Raw genomic sequence first — 19,059 nt, forward strand, 5'->3', positions numbered from 1 at the left:
TTTGTACAGAAAACTTCTGAAAGACTAGATTTGGAGTTAAAAAAAAAAAAATCCTGTATTCTTACTCCATCACTTCATGTAATGATTAGGCAAGTCACTTCATCATTTTGAGTTGTACTCTTCTCATTATAAGCATTTTAAAAGATTTCTTCCATTCCAGAATACCATGATTTTTTTAGTTCATGCAGCATAGCTGGCTATAAGATTCATGGATATGTTAATGGTTGCTGAGCGACTACTGTGGGTTAAGCCTTGAGGGTACAATCGCAAAGGACATGGCTCTTGCCCACATTCAGTATGCTCATAATTTAGAGGGGGATACAAAAGCACAAGCAGATTATATAGGGATAAGTGATATAATGAAGCCATGTACTCTTAATTACAATATCTAACATTAAAAAAATAATCTTCATTTACCAACGCTTTGCATGGATCATCTTTAATCTGGTTAACAACCTATGACATATGTATGATATCCCCATTTTACATTTTTTAAAAATGCTCTCTGGTAGAAATATTTGATCCAAGCCTTGAAATGAAATTATATTTTTCAAGGTGAAGAAAAGAATGAAATTATAGAAAATATTAAGTACCTTACATGTTACTACCATGCCGTGATTATAAAGAAGATAAATCTTGGGATGCCTGGGTGGCTCATTCGGTTAAGTGTCTGCCTTTGGCTCAGGTCATGGTCCCAGGGTCCTGGGATTGAGTCCTGGGATCAAGTCCCAGGACAGACTCCTTGCTCAGTTGGGAGTCTGCTTCTCTCTCTCTCCCTCCCCCTGCTTGTGTTTTCTCTCTCTCTCTGTCTCTCACTCTGATAAATAAATAAAATCTTTTTTAAAAAAAGATAAATCTTGTTATAATCAGTTCTATGAAACTGCCTAAATTGTTTAAAGAGGTGTCTTATTGTACATGAAATTTGTTTTTTAAAGGTGATTCTCTATTAGAGATCTTTCTATGGTATCAGGTTTATATAGTGAGATAACCAATACAAAGTCTTATTTTGCCATTACCCAGTATACTCTAGGTATGAGAGCCATAGAATCTTCGAGAGTCAAAAGGAAATTTGGAGATCATTTAGCTATACCTGCCATACAATTCAGGAATGTTCTTGATCATCTCTCTCAGTGTTAGGGTTCTCACTACTTTATCGGGCAGTCATTTTATTTTGAGATAGTTCAAATTAATAGAATATTTCTATATTAGATAAAAATGTTTGTCTCTTTGATATTCACCAATTAGTCCTGGTTCTGAAACATTGGAACATGCAATAAGCTATTTCTCTTTCAAGATTGGGAAAATCATTCCCTATAGTCCGGACACAAACTTCCAACACAAGATTAACTTGTTTTCAATATTTTATCCTACACTTCGTGCATTTCTAAGGCGTAAGCTTAAACTTCAAGGACTTTATGTCATGAACTAATATCAATCCTTGTCTCATATTAAAATTTTAAATCTTGATACAGAATGACTACATGTTCCATTTCATCTGACTTGTTCTGAACAAAATTCTCAGATTTTTCTTTTTTAAAGGTTTTATTTATGTGACAGCGAGAGAGGGAACACAAGCAGGGGGAGTGGGAGAGGAAGAAGCAGGCTCATAGCGGAGGAGCCTGACGGGCTCGATCCCAGAACGCCGGGATAACGCCCTGAGCCGAAGGCAGACGCTTAACCGCTGTGCCACCCAGGCGCCCCAATTCTGAGATTTTTAATCATGTTTTATGTCTGGCATTCAACATACTGGTCATTTCTTTTGTGTTCAGTAGATATAAGCATATCTTCTGTGTCTTCAACCTAATCACTAACATGAATGTAGTCAGGAACTGTTTTTGGCAATAAGTAAAGGAGCCTAACAAGGCAATGGCTTACATCAGGTAGGAGTTCTCTCTCACATAACAATAAAAACAAAAGCATGGAAATAGTCACTTCAGAGTTAATATGGCGATTCCATGACAGACGGCAGCAAATGTCCCAGGAGCTGTCTTTCTGCTTCTTCATGCATAAGGTCATGCTTCCATCCTCAAAGTCACCTCATGGTAGAAAGATGTTTACTGCAGCTCTAGCTGTGGTGTCTCAGGCAGGAAGGGGATGGGGAGTGAAAAGAAGCTTCAAGCTATGTCAGCCCTACTTTTTAACTTTCCCCAAAGCATTGGTCAAAAAATCTTGTTTTGACCAGAAGATTTCACATTGCTACTTTTACATGGAAAGGAGACCTGGAAACATGACTTTTTAGTTGGGGACATTGCCACCTCCAACAAAATCAGATTCTTTTAGGTGAAGAGGAGTAAATGGTTGGGTACACAAAAGAAGGAAGAAGCAAGAGGAACAGATTTTTTCCCAAGAAACCTTGAACTTCTAAGTACCAGGGACCTACGCTGTGGGGATACAGGATATGAAAAGATGAATAAGATGACCTTCACCTTAGCCACAGTCAGTGGTTTTTAATGTCATCATCAAATTAATGTAATTAGAAGTCATTTTGTCTGAGGAGATTGGTTTATCACATTTGCTAGTCTTCCGTAGAAAGTCAAATCTCAAGTTACTGTACTGACTCGCCTTTGAAATAAATGCTTTATAAATGAAAGCACTTATTTAACCTAATGACTGATACTTCTTTTAGTTACAAGGGATTGGTGATCATCAATTTAGTTAATGAAATTTTTATAGCAAGAAAGTGAAATGGGATTGCTTAATATTTGTCTCCTCTGGACCCAATATATTGCACAGAGTTCAACAGTGACCTTTTTCTAAAGGATAGAAAACTGGAGTCCACTTCAATTTCCTTTTTTCTGTACAGACAGTTCTATACCACAGCCATCTGTCCATCTCTACTCTGACAGCATTAATGTCTGAAAAATTTCAAGACAAAAAAAATTAAGTTACGTATATTACTTTTCTCTGAACAATATTCTTTAATAGAAAATTAAATCTCCATAGTAGGGGAAGAATCAGATACTTCACCTTTAAGTAGATAGGAATGTTGACCTATTTGGGTAACATCAGAATTCGTTTTACTCTGTTTTCAAACAGAATATATGGATACATCACAGCCTTTTAAATAATAATCTTTATCTTCTTAGAATAGGAAAATTTCCCTGACTCAGTGGGAACAAGATAGGTCTGTGGAAAATTCTCAGAACTCCCCACAATTACCATTGTCCTCTACAGCTGAAGGAAGATTTGCTCTGTGAGAAAAGACCCAATTTTATACTAAAGAAAGAGCTTCTGGTAGGTTTCTCTCAGAACACCTCCCTTGGGATTTTGTCATAAAATCCAAAGGAATGCTGACACTTTTTGCCTTTACATGGTCCACCACTGGTTCTTTCCTCGCTTTTTTTTTTTTTTTACAGAAGTGGGGCACACCCTCTCTTTTATGCTCTCTTGTATATTAAATATACAAACAAAATACGAACTAGGAATAAGTTGGCATCGATATTTGAAAAAGGTGTGCTATGCATGTGATGGGATGGGACACTTTGGGCTTTTAATTGCTTTGTTTTCTTTATTAAAATTTTAAGAACAAAAATAAGTGAAACAAAAGATTTATAAAGAAAAAATTCACCTCTTCTTTATCATAACCAATGTTGAGATCCTTTCATATTTCTCCCCCTATTCACACAAACATTCTATACGTACACACGTGTAAAAGTTAGGGTGCTCAATACCTAAAAAGGGAAGAGTAAGAATGAGAGAAGTGTCCTACCTCTTTTTTAATTGTACAGGAAAGAAATGTATGAAGACATGGTTTTATTAGGATTCTTCCAGTTTCAAGATACAGAAACCCTATTTAAACCAGTTTAAGCAAAAATGGGGAATTTATCTTTCATATTACTAAACTGCAGAAAGCAGGGTTGGAGGGGAGCCTGTGTCAGGGACAGCAGGATTGAAAAGTTCAGACATCCTCAGGTCTTTGCCATTTTCTCTTCTTAACTTTGCAGCCTTTCTGTCTTAAGGAAGTTGGTTTGATTTCCTTGGGAAGACTGGAACCATAGGCACTTGCACCCCTAGACATTCTTTCTCATATAAGCACTTCAAAAAAAAAAATTCCCTCCAGCTCCAATGAGAAGAAACCCTGTGACCACAGACAAAATCTGCAACCAGAAAGATTTTGGGGATGAGTGCTAGAGAGCCAAAATAGCAGCTCAGGAATGGCTTGAATGAAATTAAGAAGACACCTGTTTAGTGATCTGGGAGGCCTGATGAGGTGAGAAAGTGGTTTAAGGAAGAACCATGGTTGATCGTTAATTCTGCTTTTACTAGATGTATATCCCTGAAAAAAAAATGACTGAATTTTGGAGTGTGGCTTTCTTCATCTCTAAGGTTATTGTCTGCTTTCTGAGCACCACTTTTGTAGGGGGGTCAAGTCAAGTGAGGTGACCATGTCAATGCAGGACACAAGTGTGAGCTACTCCCCCATCTTCACCTCCAAGCTCCTCCATGAAAGTGGAGGTTTTCTTGAGGCAGGAATTATTTATCTCTGAAGGTACATAGCACAGTGTCTTGTTCCTATTGATTATAGCTCAATAAATATTAATTTATTGATAAGAGAATAAAGATGCCAAAATTTAAATGCCAGTTTCTCTCAGTCAAATGCTTTGGGTCTTTACTGGCACCAAGACAATTTCGAGTATTCTTACAGGAAACTCATTTTGCAAACTAATTAAGCTTAAAGGAGAAAAAAAAAATCACTCCCCTTCCTGTCTAAACAACTTCGCTCACAGTCCTTGCCTCCTGTTACCTTTCCATCTCCTCTCCATGCGAAGTGGGAAAGCAAGGCATGCATATGTCTCACCAATCATTTTCCCTAGAGCAGAACTTGTTGTCATAACTGATGTTAAGAGGCCGAGCTCCTCAAAAACATTTTTGGCAGCAAACTTATACTCAGACTGAAAAACCATCTCCATTCCAGTTCTGTGCACTAAAACCCTATTTTCTAGATTCTGTGCCATGATTGGGGCCTCAAAAACCTTAAACTTCTTTAACTCTCTATTACTGTCAAAAATTTATGTATTTCTTTAAGTCCTTCAGTGGTTACCTGCATTTGTGAAGGTGAGGTAAGCTCATGAGTGCAACAGTGAGTGATCTGAGGCATAAATTGAAAGATGGGCAAAACCACAAAGTACAGCGTTCTCTGTGTTGTCCAAAGCACAGTCGTTAAGACAGATTATGGCCACTGTTGATGACACAGTTTGTAAATAATGACAGAAATAACCTTCATTATGCATGAATCGCAGTGGCTTTCTGCTGAAGAGGGCAGGGCCGTGGAAGACGTCGGTTTTAGTGAAAATTACATTTTTAATGCACTGACCTCATTAAAAAATCCCCAGTGGAGAAGAATGATTTCTGAGATATCCCTACCAAGCAGGGTTGCAAGTCATGTTCTAAAACTGTCAGAAAAGGTTTATTTCACTGAGTATTATCAAATACTCAGTGCAGTCAAGTAACAATATCAATGACAGACAACACAACAAAACCACTTCATTTTCATCCTGGAGAAATGCACATCCATCAGAGTATTAAATCCAAAGATTATATATCTGTGATTTTTTTTTTAATAAAAAAGTAAGGGGTGCCTGAGTGGGTCAGTCAGTTGAGCCTCTGATTCTTGATTTCTGTTCAGGTCATAATCTCAGGGTCATGAGATCAAGCCCCGTGTCAGGCTCCATGCTGGACATGGAGCCTGCTTAAGATTCTCTCTCTTGGGGCGCCTGGGTGGCACAGTGGTTAAGCATCTGCCTTTGGCTCAGGGCGTGATCCCGGCGTTACGGGATCGAGCCCCACATCAGGCTCCTCCGCTATGAGCCTGCTTCTTCCTCTCCCACTCCCCCTGCTTGTGTTCCCTCTCTCGCTGGCTGTCTCTATCTCTGTCGAATAAATAAATAAAATCTTTAAAAAAAAATTCTCTCTCTTCCTCACTTCTACCTCCCACCCACCGCCCTCATGTTCACGTGCTTGCTCTCTCTCTCTCTTTCTTAAAAACAAAAACAAAACCTAGAAGCTAGGCTCCAAATCAAGTAATAATAAACATTTTAATTTTTTTTACATTTTTCACACCAATGTAAAAGCATAGTACACATGTTATCTATTCTATTAAAAGAGATGTAAATTGCTGGCCAACCATGATATATTGTATAATACATTCTGAATTCCTGATTATAGAAAGGTTCAACAAATACAGAAATTTACAAAGTATTTCAGTGTTCAGTGGTAGAAGTGTCAAGTAATTATCAAATTGGGTATGTTCTCTTTTTGAGTCCTACCCTGCCCCCAGTCAATGTATTCAGTGGGACCTGCTTTCCCATGTGACTCCAGAGTGACACTTTCAGGTGTCTCCTAGTTCAGGCTTAAGCAGAATATCTCTTGGTAATATTTGTATCCCTCTCCCCTAGTCCACTTATACCCAGGAAGCCCTAACTTGTGGAGTCCTGGGCTCTGTAGTCATTTCCCCAGGCTGGGCCTTCTCACTGAGTGTCAGTGCTTCTGTGTGCCCTTGGTTTAGCTGCTGCCCCACCTTCAACATACTCTTTCTCTGCAAAGATTAAGTAGGGCTGAGTGAGGGGAGCCTCGGCTGCCACTCTGGAAAGATCCTCAGTGCTTCAACCTCAGATTGGAGGCAGTCATATTTTTCAGAAATGTCACTTTTTATATTTTCCAGTTGACAGATCTAAGCACTTAAAAAAATGCTGCTTGTTGAATTTCTTCAGACTAATTTGCAATTAACTATCAAACACAGCTCACATACCCACTTGAACCTGACGAGATCTCTGTCTAGTGTATACAACTGAGCACGTATTGAAAATTTAAAAAAAAAAAATTCCCTAATGACATAGAGGCTGACACTCTTTGTTTTCCAATGTAGCTCAGGTCTTGCTTAGAAAGGATGCAGGTTCTGTTTAACCCTCTTGTGTGTCAAAAAGCAGTTTTGTTTCACCTCGCTGGGGTGAGCTTATGGCCAAATCTGAATGGCGATTCTGGAGTAGGGGAGGAGCCCCTATCTCACCACATTCAACATATCTGAGGTTGTGGCACTCCTGTGCTGAGGACTTGAGTCTTTGAGAGTATTTTTGGAGACAGCACTTAATAAGGCATTTGAGAACCAGAAAGCTCAGTTCAATGAAATTCAACACAATGCACAGGCATGAGGTAATAACCAAGAAGAGTATGAAGATTGTTTTCTCGGTGGGTTTGGAGATGAAGCAGTCCACAGTGTTGGGACAAGGCTTCAAATCACACTTCATAAGGTAGGGAACACTAAAGCCATCATACAGTTTGTAAAATAAAGCCAGGAAGCCAATTTCAAAACCAGTTTTAACAACAAGGCTGATGAGGTAAGTGTACCACAGGCCCCCATCCGTCATACCTGGGCTGACATACAGTTTCTTTCTGTGCCTTTGCTCTCTACCCTCACGATAGGCTACATGTAGAAACACCAGAAGTGAAGGCGTGGAGACCATGATCAGTTGTAAGGCCCAAAGTCTGATCTGGGAGATGGGGAAGAAGTGATCAAAACACACATTTTCACAACCAGGCTGTTTAACGTTGCACTCAAACTCTTTCTGCTCGTCTTTCCACACATGTTCTGCTGCCACCATGTAGACCAGCAAACGGAAGATGAACACAACAGCCAACCAAATCTGCCCAATCCCAGTTGAGTATTTGTTTACTCCAGTTAGGTCTCTGAGGAACATCCAACTCATGACTTGGGTTCAAAAGAGGGTAAGCTTCTGCAAAAGAAAACAATTTTATCGTGATTTGTTTATTTTTATTTCATTGATCATTTCCACTGTCTTACTTGATTATGGGAATGTGGAATATAAACTCAAATTTCAACTTTGGATGTTGAGGACTCACTTTCAGACAAGAAGATGACACAAATTGGTCCACAAATGTAATTGATCTCATGCCCAGTTTAATTTGGAATTTGGTTGGTGATCCCACACACACTATCCCATTTTCAAATAACTTCTTCAGTTTGTTGCTTCTCTCTAAGGATGGATGGGTTCTGTTACTGATCTAGGAAAAATTAGATATGAATCCCAAGGTGACTTTGGTACATTGAGATAGCCCTCAATACCCACTTCTCAAAGTTGTAATCTCTACTCACTTTTTCTACTTTGTCAATGCCCCTCCCTAATCCCTAAATTTCATTCACTGCACCTTTGTGTCCTGTATCCCATACCAACAGCAGAGCTTGCCTACAGTCTGTTAGTGAAAAGTGAGGCTCTCCAATATGAACATCTTCAAACTCATGTTTCCTACTCTTCCAGACCCACTTACATCCATGCCTAGCTTAACCTGCTCCACCCAGTTTAGAATGAGGGGTCAGTCTCATATTGCCTCAAAATGATCATTCCAGCTCTACAGCCCATTCTTGATCTTGCCATTTTCCCTGGTTCTATATTCTGTCTCCAACCATCACCGTTTTATTCATCTCAGCATAAAAGTGTACTTAAATGTTATCCATTTTTAATAGGAGAAATCTGCATAGCTAATCTCTCTGACAAGCCTCCAATCTTTCTTTATCCCTTATTTCTACTTCCTCAGCTGTCATTTACTCTTCAACTCACTGAGTCAGGTTTTTTGTGCTCACCATTGCACACTGAAATTAGCACTGCTATTCAACTACCAAATCTTCTGGATGCTCTGGATCTCATTTAATTTTTCTATGATACTATTGCCTACTCTTGTGTTCTTGAAATCTTTTCAGCCTTGACATCCATATTACTACTCTATCTTCTCTTTCTATTGTTCTGATCCTCTTGATTGTGCCATCTTAGGTTTCTTTGTCTAGTTCTTAAAAGCTCTGTCCTCTGTTCTTTTCTCTCCATATTCTCTCTCTAGAAAATCTCATTCGTTCCCATGGATTCAGCTACTGCTTTCAGATTCCTGACTCTCAAATCTTCAGCTCCTCCCCAGATTTCCATATCTTACTGCCTCTTGGTTATCTCAAACTTGGTATATCTACAGCTGAATTTATTATCTGTCCTGCCCCTTGATTTTCTTGCTTAATGGCATCACCAATACCCAAGCACCCAAGTTGAATATCATATTCATCCTGGACTCCACTCTCATGACCCTTTTTAACTGCTCACCAAATTCTTCTGATTCCTCCTAAATATCTCTCAAATTCCCCTCCAGGTCACTGCTGAAATCTCTCTTACCTATACATCCTTCCCACGGCTTTCTATTTCCTGTCTTATCCTCCCCCCCCCCCCCATTTTTCCTCCTAGTATGTCCTTGATGCTACTTAATTATCTTTCACCTCTCTCCATCTCTTTTGTTCTTTTCCATATAAAAACTGATAGGACAAAAAATCCAGTCAAGAAATGGGCAGAAAACATAAATAGAGATTTCTCCAAAGAAGACATACAGATGGCCAACAGACACATGAAAAAATGCTCAACATCATTTGGCATCACATCAAAACCACAATGAGATACCACCTCACATAAGTCAGAATGGCTAAAATAAATAAGTCAGGAAACAACGGATGTTGGCAAAGACACAGAGAAAGGGGAACCCTCTTACCCTGTAGGTGGGAATGCAAATTGGTGCAGCCACTCTGGAAAACAGTTTGGAGGTTCCTCAAAAAGTTAAAAATAAAACTACCCTATGACCCAGCAATTGCATTACTAGGTATTTATCCAATGGATACAAACATAGTGATTCGAAAGGGCACATGCACTCCAATGTTTATAGAAGCAATGTCCATAATAGCCAAACTATGAAAGGAACCCAGATATCCATAAAGAGATGACTGAATAAAGAAGAGGTGGTATATATAAAAATGGAATATTACTCAGCCATCAAAAAGGGGGAACGCTTGCCATTTGCAACAACGTGGATGGAAATAGAGGGTGTTATGCTAAGCAAAATTAGAGAAGGACAAATACCATATGATTTCACTCGTGGAATTTAAGAAACAAAACAGATGAGCATGGGGAAGGGAAGGAAAAATAAGGTAAAAACAGAGAGGGAGGCAAACTGTGAGAAACTCTTAACTATAGGGAACAAACTGAGGGTTCCTTGGGGGTAGTGGTTGGGGGTTAGGATAACTGGGTGATGGGCATTTAGGAGGCACTTGATGTAATAAGCACTAGGTGCTCTGTTGCAACTTATGAATCACTAAATTCTACCCCTGAAACTAATAATACACTATATGTTAACTAAATTGAATTTAAATTAAAAAATAGTTCTAAAAAAGTTTATAGGATGCTANGCATCGGAATCTGGGGATGTACTGTATGGTGATTAACACAATATAATAAAATAAAATTAAAAAAAAAAATAATTGAATTCTGTGGTGTGGCTCCCAGGTTTTCTTTGTTGGGCCCATTATATACTCAGCACTCTCTATTCAGTGCTTTTGAGTTGGTCTCTCACAACTACCCTGGAAAGTGGGAGTTCTGTTTTTTGGTTTGGTTTGTTTATGGTGGTGGATGTTTTGTTCTTTCAGATGAGAAAGCAGATTTCTAAAAAATGAAGCCACTTCCCCACATTTACAAAGTAAGATGCAGAATAGGATTCAAATCCAATTTCCATCACTCTAAAACAGAGCTTCTCAACAGTGGCACCATTAAATTTTGGGCTGGATAATTCTTTGTTGGAGCATCTGCCCTATGCATTGTAGGTTGTATAGCAGGATCCCTGGCCTCTACCAGCTAGATGCCAGTAATACTACCTCCTGTTCCGTTTCAGACAACCAGAAGTGTAGCGCAGACATTTCCAAATGTACCCTGTGGAGATGAGGCAAAATCTCTCCAAGTAAAAATCACTTCTCTTAACTTTCTACTATCATCAGAAGATGTGGGCCAGAGCTCCAGGTCTGCCACTAATATACTTTGTGATTTCTCAGGTGAAATCCTTGCCATTTCAGGTTTTTGTTTTCTATTACAAAAGTCAATTATGTTTTGCTTTCTCTATAATTCAGCTGAAAGAGTATCATGGATATGATGGTGTGAGAGGAATGAGGAGGTTAAGAAAATTGGAATATTGTTATAGCAGCACACCTGTTGGAACATGTCACATTACCTCTTACAGAGAGAACAATACGATAAGCCCACATGCTAGAGCCCTGAGGAAATGTATGAAGGTTAAGAGATGTTTTCAGAGAAAACAAAGGTACATGTACACAGTGCTCTATTCAGCAGAGAATAAATACTTCAATGTCCTTGGGTTTTCAGAACACAAACAAAATTGTATTAAATAAAAAGAATTCTCAAATCCACCTGAAAGGTTAATGTCTCCATGAATTATTAAAACAAAGTCCCAAAGATTAAAAAGGGAAAACAAAAAGTATTATGTTTTCCTATAACACGTGTCATTGGGCATTTGTCCATATTATTCAAAAGGATATTTATGTAATGTTACAAAACATTTGAAAGTACTCTGTTGGGCGTTTTAGAGAAGGGAGGAAGGCAAGAGTAGATTCAGACTTTTTGCTAAAAGGAAAGCAGTAAAAAAGAATTTGAGTAGAATTGGAAGACTGACACCAACAAATGTGACAAGATTATGAATTTATTTGACTGATAAATGTGTATCCTATATTGAAGCTCTCTGCTGATAGAAAGGCAATGGCTTTTCTCAGGAGAGAGAGGTGTTCTAATGTTAGCTCAATTTTAACAAAGGTGGGTTAGCATAGTGGATAAGAGCCTGGGCACAGTGTTGGACTCTTTGGGTTCAAGTCCAAGTTCAGCTCTGATGATAATAGTACCAGCCATGTGGGGCTCAAAACAATGCCTGACACTTGGTAGGTGATCCATAAACATTATCATCATCATCATCATCATCATCTTGCCATTAAAAGCCTTTTCTTGATGTCAAATTGAAAGTCTTTCCAATTGCAGGTTAAGTATATTTTTTCTCTAGCTTTTTTCATATGAAGGTGGATGTTAGGAACCTCCATGTAATAGCCCTTTAAGAATATGAAAGCAGTCATTATTATTTTGAAGTCATTAACTCATCATTCTTATCTCTTAATAATAATTCGGTTTGTCTCTTTATTTTTAATAAAGGTTTTTAATTTATCCCTTTTCTTAAACCCCTAAGGATAACTGCCAATTTTGAAGAGTTTCTACTTGCTAGTTCTAATGTACTAGTTTTTCTATGACTTTCTCTTTTTTCTTAAGAACTAGCAGTTTACTGCACAGGAATTTAAAAACTCAATTAATCAAATATTTTCAGAAGTAAAATGTTCAATATTGCCAATATCAGGAATAATTTGGGGGAGTTGCAAATTTTCCCCAAACATTTGATCTGAATTAACAATGGACGTGAGAAGAAGGTGCTGCATCAATCAGATCCATATGGAAAAAATGAAGTTGGATCCCTATTTTACACCATTTAAAAACTTCACTCAAAATGGATCGAAGATCTAAATATAAGAGCCAAACCATAAAATTCTTAGAAGAGCCCAAAAGGGTAAATCTTTATGACCTTGAGTTTGGTAATCGATTCTTTGATATGACACTGAAAGCATGAGCAACAAAAAAGAAAAAAGTAAATTGGACTTCATCAAAATTAAAAACCATTGTTCATCAAAGGACATTATTAGGAAAGCAAAAAGACAACCCACAAAGTGAGAAAAAAGTCTCTGATGAGGTGGCATTTGAATGGAGCCCCAAGAGACAAGAAGTCAACTACAGGAAGCTATGAGGAAGAACATCCTTGGAAAATGGAACGGCTGGACAGAATGAATTTATGTATTTGAGGAACAGAAGGAAGGTCCACATGACTGGACCTCAGTGAGTGAGGGTTGGGTGGTCTGAGATGAAGCTAGAAAAGGAGGTCCAGCCAGGTCACATAGAGCCTTAGAGGTCCCAGTGGGCTGTTCTGTGCTATGTCACTATAGACAAGAAGTTCACTCTTTGGAGGATTCAGTTTCCCAGTCTGTAAAAGGGGGATACTAATATTCTCCAAGCTGACTTCATGAAGTTTGTTGTGAACATAAGTCTAGATTGAATATTAAGATTTTCATAAAGCATGCAGACACACATGGAAAGGGAAGGAAAGGGGAGGGGAGAGAAGGAAAGGGGAGGGGAGAGAAGGGAAGGAAAAAAGAAACATCAAAGTTGATGCTGAATCTCAGGTAAAATATTCAGTCTCAAATTTCTTTGCTCTTTGCCATGAAATAAATCACTCATATAGTCTTCAAGGCCTTAATTCTTCCCCCTGACCACACTAAGAAAATTGAGCTAAAAAATGAGAAATTAAAGTAATTTTCATATCACTTTACTGTCATATCTAATATCAATATTAATAAGAAATACCCATTCATTCCTATTTACTCAGATAATTAAAATGTTAAACCTATAGCAAGGGTTTTTTTCATTATTGGCATCAATATTGATTCAAGTATATCATAATTCTATTAAAAATCCCAAATGAAATATATCTGGGAAGTGGAGACAGAGGGTATGTGGGTGCACATGTGCGCACGTGCTCAGTGGGGATGAAGAGTTGGAATGCTCTAAGAGTAATGACTGACAAATTGTTTTAAACCTTTTCACAGCAGAGGTCTAAACCTCAAAATGGAGACATTGAATAAGAATTGTGTAAATGTAAAATTTAAAATAACTATCCCCTGTGTGTCGCATACCCAGGAGTCACAACCAAATGAATACATAGAAGACATAAATTTGAACATGTCAGAGTCTACTCTCTTAGAAGGAGCTCGTGTTAGTATAGCTATGAGTAAATAGATGTAAATGCATTAGTTCATTTGAAGCAGTTAGGATATCACCTGATGCGTAACAAATATCAATTTACATCATCATTATCAAACCAGTGAAAGTTGAAGTCAACTAAAAATCCTCCACCAGCTATACTAAGGTTCTACTAACTGGTTTTTAAAAAACGAAGACTACAATCACAGGCCTCCATAAAATACGACATCCTGGAGGGAAAGCATAATCAGACCAAATTAAATCACTCAGAATTTGGAGACAAATACCTCCTTTGAGTGTGCAATGACTAAAAACCATCATGGTGAAGGATTAATAATTCGTAGAAGAAAACTATCCCAAAGAGATCATCTGTCCTATATTCCTGGAATAACCTGAGATATACTAGAATGTTAGTAGATAATAATGGTGTTAAATTATGTAAGACTTTAAACATCAAAGTGAGAATTGGAAACTTATTTTCCCATCAGCAACCAGAGGGTACATAAGTAAAGTGGATAATAAATGACGAAAGAAGCCAATCAACCATGTGGGCCTGTGACTGGCATAATGACATGACAGCAAAGGTTAACAAGAGTAGAGCTCCGCATGAGTGCTAGGTGAACAGAAACTCCATAGACCTTCACAATGTCTACATACTTCTATAGATGGGGAAACGATTATAATGTACAGATATAAAATACTCCATCACTCTGTTCTGCAACCAAGGATTCTAGATTTTCTGGGACAACCCTATTGCAAACATGCTGGTGTCAGAACCAATGAGAACATGTACAAGTTTTAGGTTGAGCAAGAGTTACAATAAACATATAGTAGGAGCAAGGACAGTTAATACATCTGACTTTTCTACATCCTGGATTAAATGTTCATTACAATCATTTGATTCTCATTTTTCCAATTTACCAAGCAACTTCTGAGTAATAATTTTCTTGCTGAGGAGATTCCTAAACTGTGAGAGAATATTCTCCTGATATTACATACAAGAGTTCCAGTCCCTGGAGAGGCCCCTTATAAATCAGTCTCCTCTGGGTTTGGTTAATGAGTGTCTTAGAGCTGACTCACCTGAGGGTGAATCATACACCTGAGTTTTTAAGCCTTTGGGACTGAACACCCCCCACCTGTTCTTCACTTACTGCAAGAGGAGCCTTTCCTATGCCATCAGCTTCCCCCACACAAAACTACACTTCCAGTGTGGCTCAGCCATCTGCAAGCAAGTGGCTTCTCTGTGCTCTGAATGGATCGCTAACACTGCCAGGAGCCCGGGTCCTGCTCTGAAATGATCAAAAAGTACTATTTTGAAACTTACATTTGAGGGGCACTGGATTTCCAATTTCCTTACAGACCACCAGTGACAAGTCCTAAAAAAATTTGTCAGCTTCCATACCCAGCTCCTTTCACGTCTCAGTAATAACTGCCTGCCCTTGGGTAGTGCTCGAGCATTTCTGTCTCACAGCATCTCATGTAACCCCCACCTCCATCCTCTGAAGTAGGTAAGATCTGTGGTATGATCTCCAATGTAGCGATGAAAAAGGGGAAACTCAGAGAAGGAAGGGGCTTGTGCAAAACTCCCCCAAATCAGTAGAAAACCCAGCAGCAGAACCCAGATCCTTAATGAGCGGTCTCCACCTCCCCACAGTGTGCTGGGTTTTCTGGTTCATTAATAACTCTGTGCTACCTGTACACAAATTATTTAACCTCTAAAGAATAGAGTTTCCTCTAAAGGGTTTCTTTCCATCACCTGCTGACACCTGCAAATTCCATAAAACCTCATTTGAATACAAAGCATTTTCATTTTTAGCAATAACCTGTTGGGAAAATCCCTAAAGCAAGGTATTTCTCAACCCAGGATCTAGGACCCCTGAGGGTCTGTCATTAGATTCTAAAGGATTTATGAGAAGTTTATATGTGTGTATTTTGTTTTGATGATCTTAAACAAAAGCAAAAACAAAAACAAAACAAAAACAACAATGCTGGATGACTAGTTCATAACCAAGGGCTGCCCCAGGATTTCAGTACTCATATTTACCAGCATTTGGCAAACTACACAGCCTTCAGGCCAAATCCAGTCGACCACCTGTTTAGTAAATGAAGTTTTGTTGGGACACAGCCATGCCCATTCATTTACTATTGTCTATAGTTGTTTTCATGCTAAAATAGCAGAGCTGACTGGTTGCGACAGAGATAGTACAGCCCTCAAAGCCGAAACTATTTACTATCTGGCCTTTGCAAAGCCATTTGCAGACCTCTGATATTAATATTCTATTTAAAATCATATTGGAACCAAGTTGCAGAACTTTAATTATCTGGGCTTCCAAGAAACAATACATGATGGGTCCTGCTCAAGAAAGCTACTTAAAGGGGACACCTGGGTGGCTCAGTCCATTAAGTGTCTGCCTTGGGCTCAGGTCATGATCCCAGGGTCCCGGAATCAAGTCCTGCATTGGGTTCCTTGCTCAGCAGTGAGCCTGCTTCTCCCTCTGCCTGCAGCTCCCCCTGTTTGTGCTCTCTCTTTCTTTCTCAGACAAATAAATAAATAAAATCTAAAAAAAAAAAAATGCTATATGAAGGCATATGGAGAGCACAGCATGAATGAAGCCCGCTGGCAGTTTGAATGGAGACAAGTGGTGGAAGAACAAGCTGTAACCTGACACACAGTGAGACAGGTAGGACCAACTTTAAAGAATTTGGGATTCTGCAGTTAGTACCTTATTCTCTCTCTCTCTCTTTTTTTTTAAGATTTTTTTATTTATTTGACAGAGAAGAGAGAGCACAAGCAGGGAGAGTGGCAGAGGGAAAGGGAGAGGGAGAAGCAGGCTCCCGGCAGAGCAGGGGGAGCCCAACTTGGGGCTCGGTCCCAGGACCCTCCCACCATGACCTGAGCCCAAGGCAGACGCTTAACCAACTGAGCCACCCAGGTGCCCCAGTACCTTATTCTCTTAATGAGTAGTAATTTAATTTCAGCCAAACCATATATTTTGTCCACTAAACTTTAATTAATTTTAATTTTATTGGTTTTGTGATGTTTGATTTTTCTTTTGTAAATATAGATGCATAAGAGCTGTAAGTCTAAGGATTAGCCTGTGGATTTAAAATTATTTCACATCTAATTTTAGGTTTCATACATATGAATAACAGTATACTAAAAAAATAAATTGTCAGCACTGAGGGTCCATGAACGATACTGAGTAAAACAGTACCTACATGAGCCAACACACATATGTATGTACACCTCTTGCCTGGTATTTTAATTTCCTGTATGAATTAAGGCATTGCCATTTTTATTTTTTATTTTTTTATTTTTAAAATATTTTCTAAAGATTATTTATTTGAGAGAGTGTGCATGAGCACTGGTGGGGTAGAAGGAGAGAGAGAGAGAATCCCAAACAGACTTCCCACTGAACACAGAGCCCAATGCAGAGCTTGATCCCCAGACCCTGAGATCATGACCTGAGCCGAAATCAAGATTCGGACCCTTTACTGACTGAGCCACCCAGGTGCCCCAAGGCATTGTCATTTTTTAGAGGTTCCACTCTTAGGAATAGTGCGAAGTTTGTCCTCAAGCCACACAGAAGGACTGAGGGGTCCTGGGCTGTTCCTCTATGCCCTCAAGTCCCACTCATTCACATTCTGTGCTCAAGCCAGGCTTTCCGACTTGGCCACAGCCGCCAAAGCCCTCAGGTCCATCACACATTCCAAATGAGCAAGTTTACCTAGAGGCAGCTTATCCAGAAAGGGCATCTGTGATGTGGCACAAGACTGGAGAACAGGACATCTGGCTTGTAATAATTAGGATTACTTCTCTCACCAAAACTTTTTGGAAAGAGGTAACGACTACCCAATTATAAGAAATGCCATCTTCCCATTAAATAGACAAATCCTATCATAAGAGAAATAAGCTTAACTTACCTCTTGACACATATGTGGAGATTAAGAAGAGAGCCAGTCAGTTGCTCATTTGATTAAAAAAAATCATGAGCTGATTATATTATTTCCCTGAGAGGAAACCAGTGCTTTAAGCTCAGGCAAATGGAGTCTAGTGGTTTCCAAGGTAGCATGAGCCAAACAGGTGTAACCCGATCATTTGTTTTGGCTCATAACTTAGATGAGAACTCTTGGGTCTCTGCTGTTTACAATATATGTTAGAAGAGAATTGAAACTGGAAAAACTAATTCAAAGCCATTCACATACCCACAGTTCATTGAATATCTCTTTTTATAAAACTTTGTCATCATCTACACAAAGAAGCTGGAACAATAAGAGAGAGTGTTTCATCTCTTTAAAGGATTTCCCAAGATTATTTATCAGAACCTATCTACCGAAAATAGGCAAAAGAACAATTTAAGTCCATGTATCTTTAATGAACTTACTTTAACTTCATATCATATACGCTATTCTTAGAAATTCAGAAAGTAAGAAAACATGGTAAAAATCACTCTCACAAAACCAGGAAGCATCAATAACAGACATTTTTTATGTACATAACAAACAGATGTGAAAGGGAGGGAGAGAGGGAGAAGGGGGGGTGGAGATAGAGAAAGAGAGAGTGGCGCCTGGGTGGCTCAGTCGTTAAGCGTCTACCTTTGGCTCAGGGGCGTGATCCCAGCGTTCTGGGATCAAGCCCCACATCAGGCTCCTCCACTGGGAGCCTGCTTCTTTCTCTCCCACTCCCTCTTCTTGTGTTCCCTCTCTCACTGCCTGTCTCTCTCTCTGTCAAATAAATAAATAAAATCTTTTTAAAAAAAGAGAGAGAGAAAGTACTTTATCTTTTTATTCCTAGGTATGAATTCAGCTTAAATTAAAGATATGTGGAAATAAAAATGAAATCATTTTTCTCTTAGAATAATAGCTTACAAATAGAATTTCATAGTTGGAGAAGAATTATATGTCATGAAATTTAATGCCTGCATTTTAAAGATGAGAAAACAGAACCACAGAGATCAGCCTGCCTCAAGTCCCAAGAGCCAGGATAGAAAGTCTCTGTACTGAGACACCTTCTGCCAGGAGCAGCTAGATTGAGGGAGTTGGTTTTTAGGGCAACCTTCAGGGAGGCCATACTGAATCCTTGAGCATTAATGATTCAGAGGATCCCAGGCTTCCAATGTTAGCACTAACCCAAACAAAAGTAGGATTTGAGAGTTTTCTAGACAAAGGTCCCTGTCAAGGATCTTGCAGCACCTTACACAGAAGCCAGGGGAGGGAGAAATTTCCAGGGGCAGGGGGTAATCAGAAAATGCTCTGTAGAAGAGGTGGGCCGTGGGTTGAATCTTTATGGAATGAGAGACAGGAACATGGGTGTGTTCTGGACAAAGTGTCTCTGCTGACCCCTACACCTTCCTCAGTTACACTCATGACTCTTGCTATGCTTTTGACA

At 39.0% G+C, this 19,059-nt stretch overlaps 1 protein-coding gene across 1 annotated transcript; it reads right to left on the bottom strand.

Moving 5' to 3' along the window:
* Window positions 1–6,899: 6,899 nt before the first annotated feature.
* Window positions 6,900–17,661, bottom strand: GJB7 (gap junction protein beta 7). The gene is made up of 2 exons (XM_002924702.2): window positions 17,595–17,661; window positions 6,900–7,730 (listed from the first exon to the last, which is right to left on the bottom strand). The coding sequence occupies exon 2, from the start codon at window positions 7,701–7,703 to the stop codon at window positions 6,900–6,902; it is 804 nt and encodes a 267-aa protein (XP_002924748.1). The 5' UTR covers window positions 7,704–7,730; window positions 17,595–17,661.
* Window positions 17,662–19,059: the final 1,398 nt, after the last annotated feature.

This window comes from Ailuropoda melanoleuca, chromosome 10 (genome assembly GCF_002007445.2).
Source record: "Ailuropoda melanoleuca isolate Jingjing chromosome 10, ASM200744v2, whole genome shotgun sequence".
NCBI lineage: Eukaryota > Metazoa > Chordata > Mammalia > Carnivora > Ursidae > Ailuropoda > Ailuropoda melanoleuca.

What these genes read in the sequence shown, in the direction of transcription:
- GJB7 (XM_002924702.2), bottom strand. Translation starts at nt 7,703, where the DNA reads ATGAGTTGGATGTTCCTCAGAGACCTAACTGGAGTAAACAAATACTCA.